Source organism: Canis lupus, chromosome 20, assembly GCF_048164855.1.
Source record: "Canis lupus baileyi chromosome 20, mCanLup2.hap1, whole genome shotgun sequence".
Taxonomy (NCBI): Eukaryota; Metazoa; Chordata; class Mammalia; order Carnivora; family Canidae; genus Canis; species Canis lupus.
Window position 1 is genome coordinate 42,345,944 of NC_132857.1, and position 13,177 is coordinate 42,359,120.

The 13,177-nt window shown below is 41.1% G+C and overlaps 1 protein-coding gene across 6 annotated transcripts in view; it reads left to right on the plus strand.

The window, feature by feature from the left end:
- Positions 1 to 13,177, plus strand: part of MGAT5 (alpha-1,6-mannosylglycoprotein 6-beta-N-acetylglucosaminyltransferase) — a 339,881-nt gene that overhangs the window by 207,027 nt on the left and 119,677 nt on the right. For all 6 annotated transcript variants that reach the window (XM_072789000.1, XM_072789001.1, XM_072789003.1 and 3 more), the window contains 2 exons: positions 7,372 to 7,443; positions 9,071 to 9,232. In XM_072789000.1, coding sequence (XP_072645101.1) covers positions 7,372 to 7,443; positions 9,071 to 9,232 — 234 coding nt within the window. The remainder of the gene's footprint in view (positions 1 to 7,371; positions 7,444 to 9,070; positions 9,233 to 13,177) is intronic.

Consider the following 13,177-nt stretch of genomic DNA (forward strand, 5'->3'; position numbering starts at 1 on the left):
TGTTCACGGGGCTAATGGTGCCTGGCATACATATTTATTGAATGAAATACTCTATTTAAAGCATTTTCAAAAAGCAGGCAATAGATTTTTGTTTGTTTGTTCTGAGTAACTTCTCCCGACTATCACCTTTCTAACCTTGAGAAAAATGTTGTGAAATGTGTAACATTAAATTCTGCTAAAACATTAAGTTTGAGACATGAAGCAGGGGTATTTCAAGCACTTATTAACAATTTAATATAATGCTCTTTCATATTAGATCTACAAGGCATTGCAGGAGATCAGATTGGACTAAGAGAGTAGAATGAGCCAATTATATTAGAAGGCACAGCTTTCTTGCCCATTTTTTACTCTCATTGTCACTTTAGCATTATTTGCCTGGATCTACGCTTCAGGCAAAATTGCATATTAATACAGAAGTGGAACTCTATCCCCTGTGTCTAGAATGTGACTACTTCTATAAATTGGGTGCCTTTGACTATCAAACGTAGATGCAGCCCAGGTGTAGAGAGTTGGTAATAGGAAGCATCTCTGTGCATCCCCGTGTGCTTGGCTATAGAGGAATTCGCTTCCTGCCTCTCCTGTGAGAAGGAAGATTGATACTGCTTCCCCTACAGTGATTTGGGATGGAGTTTTGAAACTGTGACATTCAGCCATTAGCACCCAACTGATTTTTGGCTCATGGAATATTTACTGTAGCTTTTGTTAAAGTTTTGCCCTTTCTTTCACCACCAGAGAACAATGTTGGATTGCCCCAGTCCTTGGTTCTACCTTGTACATGTGCAGTCCTGACCTTTCTGGGCATAATATTCCTACCTCCCTTGGTAGGCAGCAGTAGTACAGTATTAGAGAATACGCATGAGGCTCCATCGGCTGTCTGGGTATAGCTGCCTATTTGGCCTAGAGCTTTCAGCCTTGTTCCCCTTCAGTGAGATGAAGGGAAAGCTTGCCTCGCCTGCCTCCAAGTGTTGTCAGAAGGTCCTCATGAAATCATCACAGTGGTGCCATCTAAGTGGAAAAGAGTGTCATCGTGAGTATCTTTAGTGCTTGAGTCATGTCCTTGAATAATTCATTCACCACTCCAAAGATGATTGAGTCCCTACTGTGTGCCAGGCACTGTTCTCAGGGCTGAGGTAGAGCACTGAACAGGCAAATCAGGGTTTCTCTTCTCAAGCAGTTTCATTCGCATGGAGCGCAAAAGAATTTCCACAGGTGCTAGGTGTTCCAAGGGGGGAAAAAGGAGAGTTAAGGATACAGAGCAGCTCGGTAGGTGGGTCAGGGAAGACTTCTGAGGAAAAGTTAGAGCATAGTGTAGAAGTAAGGGAGTGACACATGGAACTCTCTGGAAGGAAGAGTAGTTCAGGTAGAAAGACTAATGAATACAGAAGCCCTGAAGTATAGGGTTACCAAGTGAAATACAGGCTACCCAATGATACTTGAATTTCTGGTAGACAATTTTTTTAAACTGTAAGTAGGTGACAAATACTACATAGAATATACTTATACTAAAATAAAAATCATTATTTATCTGAAATTCTAATTTAACTTGGTATCCTTTTTCCATACCCTCCTGTGCCCCACCACACACACAAATTTGGCCACCTTTGTGAGTTTAGAATGTCCTGGTTGGACTTGGAAAGAGGGTGTTGTATGTAGGGCAGGGTGAGTGAGGCAGCCAGTATAAAGGTTCGGGTCATATTCTGTAGGATCTTGGTATAAATTCTGGGCTTTATTCTAAGTGCAAGGAGAAAGCCTCTGAAGGGTTTGAGTTAGCGTAGGATGTGATCCAATTTAAGCTTGAAAACAATCAGTCTTGCTGCACAGAACAGACGTTGGGGCCAGGAGTTGCCAGCAGGGAGTTCTTACTGCTTTCATTGCCCTTACCGCACTGCCACGCAGTAGGAGCAGAGCAAACTTGTTTTGAAGGATTTTCTATAGAAGATTTAGGCAATTATAGTCTAACATTGAAGAGTGGACTGTGTTGGCAGGACTGCAGGACACAGAGGTCTGGGTTCTGTGCACATCACGTGGTGATTAAGCGCAGGGGCTCTGGGGTAGGATAGATGGCATGTCAGTCCTCAGCTGTGGGTCCTCCCTGTGCTGTGTCTGCATCTGGCATGGTAAGTGGTCTTTCCCAGGGGATTATTTGAACCAAATGAGGTTCTGTGTGTCAAGTGCTTATCCTAGTGCCTTGCTCCTAGTACGGTGTATCTTTGATTTTTATCCTTAGTCTCCCTTACCCTGCCCACCATATACAAGCATTTCTTACAAACAGTTTGGCCAAAATATTAATCAGCTCAGGTGTTTGGTGCAGAGGACCAGTCTAGAGAGCTGAACCACTTAGCGATGTGTAGATGTCTTTTACCATTTGCATTGGCTTGTTGAGACCTGAAAAAGGAGAGTGTTGGGGGCAGGTATAAAGTGGGGTAGAGAATGCTTGCTCTCTCTTTTTTTTTTTTTTAAGCATAGACCTTCATGAGCAACTTCATTTGATGCGTCATCAGTATGACAAATGCGTGTATGTAGGCGTCTGTGTATATAGATTCATATGAGTAATCAGTGTATTAAATGAATAGATACCTCGTCAACTATATCCTTGTGATATATAACCAACAAGCCTGGATGGGATGATATAGAATTATTTTTTTTCTGATCTTATAGTGTAATGCAGTTATTAAAAGGTCAACTAACTGAGGGGCACCTGGGTGGCTCATTGGGTTAAGCACCGCCTTCAGCTCAGGTCATGACCTCAGAGTCCTCGGATCCAGCCCTACATTGGGCTCCTTGCTCAGCAGGGAGTCTGCTTCTCCCTCTCCCTCTTCCTCTGCCACTCCCCCTGCTTGTGTGCATGCTCTCTCTCTCTCTCTCTCTCTCTCTCTCTCTCAAATAAATAAATAAATAAATTAATTAATTAATTAATTAAAAAAAGAAAAGAGGTCAGCTAAGCCAACTCCTTCATTTGGTAAATGAGAAAACTTAAAAGCTAAATGGTTTAAGTTTATATGCCTAGTTGTTGGTAGAGCTGGGCACTCAGCCTATTTTGGCAGATTCCAGATTCGATGCTCTTTCCCCACTCAGCAGCTGTCTGTTCTCCACTAAGCTTGGCCCTTAAGGGAGGCCCTAATGTATTCTGGTCAGGGGAGCGATAGACTCCACTTGTCACCCACCTTGCAGCTCGCTGGTGAGCTTAGCCCTGGCAAGTTCCCAAGCCTTTGGAGCCTCGACTTCCTCATATGTAACCTGATGATGGTACCCACGTCACACGGCTCTTCAAGGGATTCAATGATGTAATGCATACAAGCTTACTTGTTTTTTTTTCCCAGAGATCCTGACTTACTGTAAACCTTTAGTAAATGATTGTATGCTTATATAAGGTAACTCCTTTAGAAATAATTCTATCAATAAACATTTGTTGTAAAAAATCCTAATGTGCAGATAAGCATAGAGAAGATAATGAGAAGCACCCACAACACCATCATCTAGAAATAAGCTCACCTTTCTTATGCATTCTTCTCATTTAGTTTTGATTGCACTTACTATCTGAAAAATACAGCATGAAATTCTCTAGGTCAGTGATCCATTAGAGCCATACACTTCATATTAATCATGAGAGAAGAGACCATAACAGTACCTGATAATTATTCTTTCAAAGGAGTAGAATGTTACTCTAAAGTTGCACCAGTTACATATAAATTGGTGCATATATATATCTCCTACTCATTTTTGTTGTAATTTTATTACTTCTTTTTCATCTTTAAATTCTAACTGGAGCTGTATATGTATCTTATCCGTGGTTTCTTTTTTCTTAAATATAATGAATTGTCCATTCTACAGACCTTGAAAGTAAGTGTGACCTACATGAGTTGTTGAGAGATTTTGTTTTGATTCACACTGCTCATGATTAAGCTGCAAAACCTTCTCAGATCAAAGAAGCTTAAATCATGGGGAGGAGGCATGTCAAAAGTAAAATTGGTGATTTTATATCTCCTTATTCCAGAAAGGTGATTTATAGGTCTTTGTCTCCGTGGAATATGTGTTAATGCTCCAAAGTTCTAGCGTGGCTGGTCTTTTTCTGTTTTTCCTACCTCTTCATTTTGTGGCCTGAGGATAGTACACTAAAAACAATGGGTTCTGGGAGAGGAATTTTACCCTCAAGTAGAAGGTTATTTGAGTAATGGTTTGCCTATTCTATTGATTGTTGTGTGGATGTTGCCATGAATCCAGGGGGTTTTCAGTGCTTAGATGTATTCCGGTGATTTGTGGACTATTTTAAGGCCATCCAGTTCCTTCTCTGGCAGAGGTCTTGAGGCAGGGCTCCCCAACTCCCAGGAGCTTGGCAGGGGTGGGAGTGGATGGCAGGAGGGTGCCACCTCCATGGTGTCTGCACCTGGGGCAAACACAAAATCCTGTCCCAGGGAGAGCACCGAGGGTCACAGTTGGAAAAGTATGGCCAAAGGAGTGGGCATAGGAAGGCAGCAGGCTGAGGCAGGCCATGAGAGTTCTAAGGAGAAGAGATGGTAAGAATAAGGTGAACTAGAAGAACTTCCGGAGCAGGAAGGCAGTGGACTCATTCTAGGGTCCAGCTTTCCTGGGAAGATGCTGTGCTTGTGGGATGGGGGAGTGGGGGCGGGTCTCAATAAATGGTCCTGGGTAAATCAGGAAGAAAACAAAATTAGGGATTAGGAAGTTGAGTTATTAGCATTGAGCAGGGTTTTCCCTGAGTGTTATTAATGACACTCTTATTTAGGAAAATGTTGCTCATTTGAGGGCTGTTTGTTCCAGTACTTGGAGTTATTGCCAGTATTGGCTTTCTTCCAATCTTGGTAATCTTCTGAGGTTTAGAAAAAAAATATGCCCCCCCCCACACACACACACATACACACTCTTCCCATGGAAAAATTGGTTTGTGTATAATTTAATTATTTTGTTAGCCAGTCATCCTATCACTGTGTACAAAAATTGCAACCTTAAAAACCCCCCATCTTCATTCGGTGTCAAGATGTTCATAATTGGTTTTTCTTCCATTACAAGTGAATGTGTGACAGGAAGATTTCTTGCTAAAAGCTAAAATACACTGACTCCATATTCTGTCCTTTCAGAAATGCCCTTGAAGCCTTGCAAAGTATTATCCAGTGATTTAGAGTAACAAGAACTGAGATCAATGATGAGTTTCGAAGAGGAATTAAAGTCCTGAGTATTCTATAGGGAGGTCATATTTTAGAAGATCACCTTGGACAGTATTTTCATCAGACTGAATTTTGGAAGGTTCTTTTCAGGATGGGAGAATGAGGAGGGAACATACTGTCTTTTGTCAATGTCTTGTCTCACTAATGTCTCTCCTTTTGGTTGACTGTATTTATTAGTAGTCTTATTTCATCTTGCCCTAATATGCTATTTGTGGGGAAATTTTTTATCTTGACATGTTGCCGTGAACATTTGAGTTACTTAATTTAGTGTGAGGCTGACTTGAGATCTGCCCCCGGCTTGCTGCTCCTCATCCTTTTTGTGTGGGGTTGAAGGTCTCGCTGTGGAAAATGCTAGCTTCAGACCATTTGAAGCCTTCATGTTATAAATATGCTTTGTAGCAATGTTTTATTTAGTCCATTTACAAAAATTTAATTCGAAGTAAATAATTCATTCTGGCCTAAGAATGCAAGGTACAGATGTTTGCACTGCTGCTGGGACCAGCTGAGGCTTCATCTGCTTGCAGGCTGCCTTTCCGCTGGTTTTCCCTCATTTTTCACATTTGTGAAGCTCCAGATATTGCTTCTCGTGGTGATATTGCCGTAAGGTCTCTGTAATTAGACATGGGCATCCAAGGCAAGTTAGTATTTTCGTTCCTTGTGAGTAGAAACCATTTCAGCTTTCCTCCTGGGGAGTCCTTTTGAGTCTCTGAAGTCATTCACAAATACAGTAAAGTCTAATTTTACTCCACAAGAAAAAAAGAGAGAGAGAGAATATTGCTCTTTTTCTATCCAGGGACTCCACCCTCCCCCAAGCTTTGCTGCCCTCCGTTTATTGCTTTCACATCTTTGTAGTGCAGATGGCTTTATGCAAATCACGCGGTTATTTTGGTCGTAGTAAAAATCACCTTGCATTAAGAGCAATTTCTAAATTAGGGAAACTGCTGTGTTTGTTTGAAAATGTACCTGGGGCTGGAGGGCAAACTATCTCGACCGAATCTGAGTTACTGACCAAGAAAGAAGGCTGTGGCCCTGTGTGCACCTGCCTTCTCGGTGGCCCTCCCAGGATGGCCCCCACCCGCTTGCTCCCTTGGTTCCCATAGGCCCACCTGGCCAGAGGAGGATTGTAGATAAAGGTATTTTCTGTGGCTTTTCATTAGCCATCTTCAATACTCTCATTGTGTATTTTTGCACAGGTGATGTGCCACTGTGGAATTGTACGGTCAGTTTTAACAAAGAGGCCAGCAATCTTAGTGCGGTTTTTTTCTTTCTTTTACTAGAAATTGTGATTCTGCCTAATTTTTTCCAGTAACCTTTTGGAAGTAATTCAGGCGCTTTTTCCTCTTCCCCTCAACTCTCTAAACTTTTGTGCATTGACAGAACAATCCATCTTCTAGAATGGCTCTCACAAAATTGCTGGGGGTTTTTCCCCCCCTTTTTCCTTTTATCTCTTTCTCCAATACTTTTTACCATCTTCTTACCTGAGATGAGATAGTGTGGAGTGAACAGCCAGAAAATGAGGGAAAGCCTTGATCAATTAGCCTTAAACGATCAGCTGCTTTCCTAATTCTGAGATAAATGATTGAGCTCTGTGGCTCAAATGCCATGCTGCTTCTTTTCCAGTCATGCCACCCGCAGATAATGAATCATCCCTGTCCTTCCATTCTCATTCCTCTGCAGTCTCCGTTTTTTACCTTTCTGCTGTGAGCGCCCCCCCCCCCCCTTGTGGTATAGACGCTTGAGGGAGTCAGTGCCTGAGAAGTACTGTGAAGAACAGATATAAAGTGTAATTGTGGCCTTCTTTAGACCTTTGCTATTGTTCTTCTTTTTTTAAGATTGATTTTATTTATCCATGAGAGACACACAGAGAGAGGCAGAGACACAGGCAGAGGGAGAAGCAGGTTCCTCACAGGGAGCCCAATGTGGGACTCGATCTAGGACCCAGGATCATGCCCTGAGCAGAAGGCAGATGCTCAACTGCTGAGCCACCCAGGTGTCCTGCTATTGTTCTGTTTGAGAGGTCATCTGCCTCTACTGCTAGCTGAAAGCATGAAAATCTGATTAATCATAATAACAACGCACTTAAATGTAGTGCTACTCATGTGCCAGGAATGGTGCTTGGTGCTTTGTGTGGACATTACTTGGTTTACAGATGAACCGACACACCGAGTGTCTCTCGTGTATTTTTCAGGTTGAAAATTGGTGTCCTCATTTACCTTGGAGAGCAAAAAATCCCTACGAAGAAGCTGATCATAATTCATTGGTGAGTGATTTTTGGAAACTAGGCTTGTGATTTGGTTCTGATACCAAGTGGTACATGGGGAGTCTGCTAGAAATGCCAGCTGTAACCCTGAAATAATGGTGAACTAAAGGACTTCTGTCTGCAGTTCTGTGGAAATGTGGATGATCCAATCAGTTAACCAATAGTGTCTGTTTCTTGAGCAGTTCTCTGAGGCCACTGATAGGAATAAGACCTGGTGCCAGATGTGGAGGCTCTCAGCGATCTAATGAGGGTGATGGTCAAAAAATAATGATCACACCCATGTAAAGGTGAACTGCAGGCCGATGGAAATGAATGAGAAAGTGGCGATCTCAGCCTGCAGGGGTTAGGAGAGGTTGCAAAGAGACGATGACATTGGAGCTGAATTTCAAATGATGAGTGAGTTCATAGTAGATCAAGGAGAGAAAGGTGTGTCTGATGTGTAGGGGGGAAGGTATCTGTACAAGAGCTTGGTGTTTTCAGGGAGTGGGGCACAGTTCAGTGGGCCAGGCCCCGGGGTGTTGGATGAGCTTTGGTAGAAGATGAGATGGGAAAGATCAGTAGGGACCGAACATGGTTTTCTGTGCCACACTAAAAGCTCTTATGTCTTTCTTCTTTAGACCAGGGGTCAGTAGACTTTTTCTGTAAAAGGCCAGATAGTGAATATTTTCATCTTTCCAGGCCATGAGGTCTCTGTTGCAACTGGTGAGTTCTGACCTTGAGCTCAGAGGGCAGCCCTAGACAGGATATAAATGAGTGGGTCATGCTCCCTGAGGCTCTGTGTTCCAGGAGGATCTGGAACAGTGTGCTGACCACCATGCTGTAGACCATGGGGGTCTTGGGAGAACGTTGGGTCAAGGAGGGATCAGGTGAGTGTTGGGAACAAGGTGTGTGACTGCTGAGAGATGGAGTTAGCATGTTCTAGATGTTAAGAGAAACAAATACAAGTGCTACTGTTTTCCTGTTAATGCGATCACTGGTTGTATCCAGATACATTAGAAAAATGTTCCTCCTGGCTTTTCAATTATTCTGGCCTGAATTTTTAATTTTATTCAGCTATGGTAGGAAAATGGTATTGCTGGCTTTTCAATCTCTCAGAAAATAATGAACTTTTGTTGGTTTGGGACTGGGACAAAACTAGAAGATGAGTATTTATTTCCCTGCTTAACTTTGTGGGCAGACAGGCTTTTTGGACACTTGCACAGTGCCAAGCAGCCTGTTAAGAATTGACTTTTTCCAAGTAAAAATCTACTGCTTTGCAGCAGATCCAAGTGGCGGTAAATTCAGGTGCAGAGAATTTCAAGGTATATCGAGCATACTCATAGTAAAAAACAAAAAAAAAAAAAAAAAAATGCATTTTAATATAACTCAGTGCTTTGCAATGGCTGTGCTGGGTCTTCCTCAATTTCTAATTTTTTAATGATGTCCCTGACAGCAGATCAGCAGTCAGAGGCCTTTAATTTATAATCCTGGGGCCTTAACATAAAGCTGCCTAGCAGACAAGCCTCACTTTTGAAGCTCTGTATTTAATTGACTAGCTCTTTCAAGTCTTTAGATGTCACATCATGACAACCATTATGCTTTCTGACTTTTTATCTTCAGTTCGTTTTGATTAAATTTCTGTTTCTAGGCGGAAATTCGTACGGATTTTAATATTCTCTACAGCATGATGAAAAAGCATGAAGAATTCCGGTGGATGAGACTCCGGATCCGGCGAATGGCTGATGCGTGGATCCAAGCAATCAAGTCCCTGGCAGAAAAGCAGAATCTTGAAAAGAGAAAGCGGAAGAAAGTGAGTTTCTGATGAATTCAGTTCAGTTAGATGCCAGTTTTCTTTTAAAATCTGATTTTGCTTGGAAACAAGACTAAGAGAAATGTCAAGTCTCAAATGATATTCCCTCAGGGTGAATCTGCTCAGTCTCTTGTATAGCCATTTTTTAGGGCTTTCTTTTCCCCGATTACAATAATCCTGCTTAGTAGGGACCAGCACACATGTTTCTTGGCTGGAGCCAAGTAGACTGTAAGATTTTCCTTTGAACCATCCTGACTATCTCTCCCCATGGCATCAGGAAGCTTAACCCTCTTGGCTTTACCCAAATACAACCTTGAACTTGTCGTTACGTCATCATGGCAATCTCCTGTTTGTGGTACTTGTCGCTTCTGGGGTTTGGGCAACTGGTGACTTCCATTGTGGCTATGTTGAGTTGGTGCTTTGGCTTCTGATCCTGAGGGAGAGAGACTGTCAACTAAACTGGAGCCAATTTATTTGAAGTTCATGAGGATTGGCTTAGAAAATCCCTAGAAATAACCCTGAGCGTGAAAGATTTTATATCCTATAGTTGCAGGTTAAATGGCCTTGGCTTTTGATTAACTGTTTGGATGACAAACGACAGAGCAAATTAAGCGATCTTAATACCCACATCTAAAAATTAATTTAAAATGACTTTGTTATTCCTGATTTGAGTAATTTGATATCCTTAAAAAAGGGAAATAGAGATGATGAGCTTGAAAAACCTCAAGTCATGGTTTAGTGGTTCCATTTTGCTTAAATCTGTTGATTTTATGAGATGGCAGATCCAAATGTTCATGCACCAGATAGTCCTCTGTAGAAGGGTACGAGGTCAGAAATCTAGGTGGGCTGTAAAAAGAAATTGAGTATTTCTACATATTCCTATGCAATAATCTCTAGGATATATTGTTAGCTCAATAAATAGTTGATGGGGAACAGTGAACGTTATTTTTAAAAGGAGGAGAGGACTTTATGTATCTATACGTGTGTACATAAAGATTTGTACATCTACACACCTGTATATATAATACACATTTATGCTTGTTCATATTTTAAAAATAGAATAAACCATGAAATTAAAAATAAAAGAGATGGATAGTGGTGCTTGGATGTATAACATTGTGGGTGTACTTAAGGCTACTGTCCACTTAAAAGGTTAAAATATTAAATTTTATATTAACATCTATTACACCACAGTGAAAAGAGACAAATACAGGGAAAGAGGGAATAGCGTGGAGCCAACAGGTGTAGAAACTAGACTTCTCTAAATATATCTTTCTTGGTAGATTTGATACTAGAATCACTTGACATACTGTAAAGCAAAATTGAATTACAAAAAAAAAAGGTATCTAAAAATTACAAGGAAAATAAAACAAGAGCTGACTACATAGTTTTACAGTAAACACCCAAAAACGAACAGTTCTTAGTGACTAGAACACAGTCAACTCAGCATTTTGGTTTTTTTTTTTTTTTTTTGTATTTTCTTCTTTGTATATTTTTATTGGGGTTCGATTTGCCAACATATAACACTCAGTGCTCATCCTGTCCAGTGCCCCCCTCAGTGCCCGTCATCCAGTCACCCAATCTCCCTGCCCGCCTCTCCTTCCACTACCACTTGTTCATTTCCCAGAGTTAGGTGTCTCTCATGTTCTGTCCCCTTTTCTGATATTTCCCACTCATTTTCTCTCCTTTCCCCTTTAATTCCTTTCACTATTTTTTATATTCCCCGAATGAATAAGACCATATAATGTTTGTCCTCTTCCAATTGACTTACTTCACTCAGCATAACACCCTCCAGGTCCATCCACGTTGGTGGATATTCATCCTTCCTAATGGCTGAGTAACATTCCATTATATACATAGACCACATCTTCTTTATCCATTCATCTTTCGATGTACACCGAGGCTCCTTCCACAGTTTGGCTATTGTGGACATTGCTGCTACAAATATCGGGGTGCAGGTGTCCCAAAATTTCACTGCATCTGAATCTTTGGGGTAAATCCCCAGCAGTGCAATTACTGGGTCATAGGGCAGGTCTATTTTTAACTCTTTGAGGAATCTCCGCACAGTTTTCCAAAGTGGCTGCACCAGTTCATTCCCGCCAACAGTGCAAGAGGGTTCCCCTTTCTCCACATCCTCTCCAACATTTGTGGTTTCCTGTCTTGTTAATGTTCACCATTCTCACTGGTGTGAGGTGGTATCTCATTGTGGTTTTGATTTGTATTTCCCTGATGGCAAGTGATGCGGAGCATTTCCTCATGTGCTTGTTGGCCATGTCTATGTCTTCTTTGGTGAAATTTCTGTTCGTGTCTTTGCCCACTTCATGATTGGATTGTTTGTTTCTTTGCTGTTGAGTTTAAAAAGTTCTTTATAGATCTTGGATACTAGCCCTTTATCTGATATGTCATTTGCAAATATCTTCTCCCATTCTGTAGGTTGTCTTTTAGTTTTGTTGACTGTATCCTTTGCTGTGCAAAAGCTTCTCATCTTGATGAAGTCCCAATAGTTCATTTTTGCTTTTGTTTCTCTTGCCTTCATGGATGTATCTTGCAAGAAGTTACTGTGGCCGAGTTCAAAAAGGGTGTTGCCTGTGTTCTCCTCTAGGATTTTGATGGAATCTTGTCTCACATTTAGATCTTTCATCCATTTTGAGTTTATCTTTGTGTATGGTGTAAGAGAGTGGTCTAGTTTCATTCTTCTGCATGTGGATGTCCAATTTTCCCAGCACCATTTATTGAAGAGACTGTCTTTTTTCCAGTGGATAGTCTTTCCTCCTTTGTTGAATATTAGTTGACCATAAACTTGAGGGTCCACTTCTGGATTCTCTATTCTGTTCCATTGATCTATGTGTCTGTTTTTGTGCCAGTACCACACTGTCTTGATGACCACAGCTTTGTAGTACAGCTTGAAATCTGGCATTGTGATGCTCCTGACTCTGGTTTTCTTTTTCAATATTCCCCTGGCTATTCGGGGTCTTTTCTGATGCCACACAAATCTTAAGACTCTTTGTTCCAACTCTGAAGAAAGTCCATGGTATTTTGATAGGGATTGCATTGAATGTGTTATTTGCTCTGGGTAGCATTAACATTTCACAATATTTATTCTTCCAATCCATGAGCATGGAATATTTTCCATCTCTTTGTGTCTTCTTCAATTTCTTTCAGAAGTGTTCTATAGTTTTTAGGGTATAGCTCCTTTACCTCTTTGGTTAGGTTTATTCCTAGGTATCTTATGCATTTGGGTGCAATGGTAAATGGGACTGACTCCTTAATTTCTCTTTCTTCAGTCTCATTGTTAGTGTATAGAAATGCCACTGATTTCTGGGCATTGATTTTGTATCCTGTCACACTGCCGAATTGCTATATGAATTCTAGCAATGTTTGGGGTGGAGTCCTTTGGTTTTTCTATGTAGAGTATCGTGTCATCTGCGAAAAGAGAGAGAGTTTGACTTATTCTTTGTCAATTTGAATGCCTGTTATTTCTTTTTGTTGTCTGATTTCTGAGGCTAGGACTCCTAGGACTATGTTGAATAGCAGTGGTGAGAGTGGACATCCCTGTTCTGTTCCTGATCTTAGGTGAAAGGCTCCCAGTGTTTCCCCATTGAGAATGATATTTGCTGTGGGCTTTTCGTAGATGGCTTTTAAGATGCTGAGGACAGCTCAGCATTTTGGATGATATATTACAAAGGACAAAAACCCTGCAAAATATCTAAGTTTTACAGAGTTTTACTAAGTTTACACATAGTAGGTGGATATTCTCATTCCGAATCCCTTTTGCATATTGGAATAAAGCAAAGTACTGTGTTAGTATCCTTGAGAAGTGGGATTTTTTTTCCATGTGGGATAGGCAAATAACATATGTAAGATGGATAATGTTATGCAAAGCTATTGTAATCCTGAGTTTGAATGGGAAAGACCAGTGTGAATTTATGATTTGTTTTTTCCTGG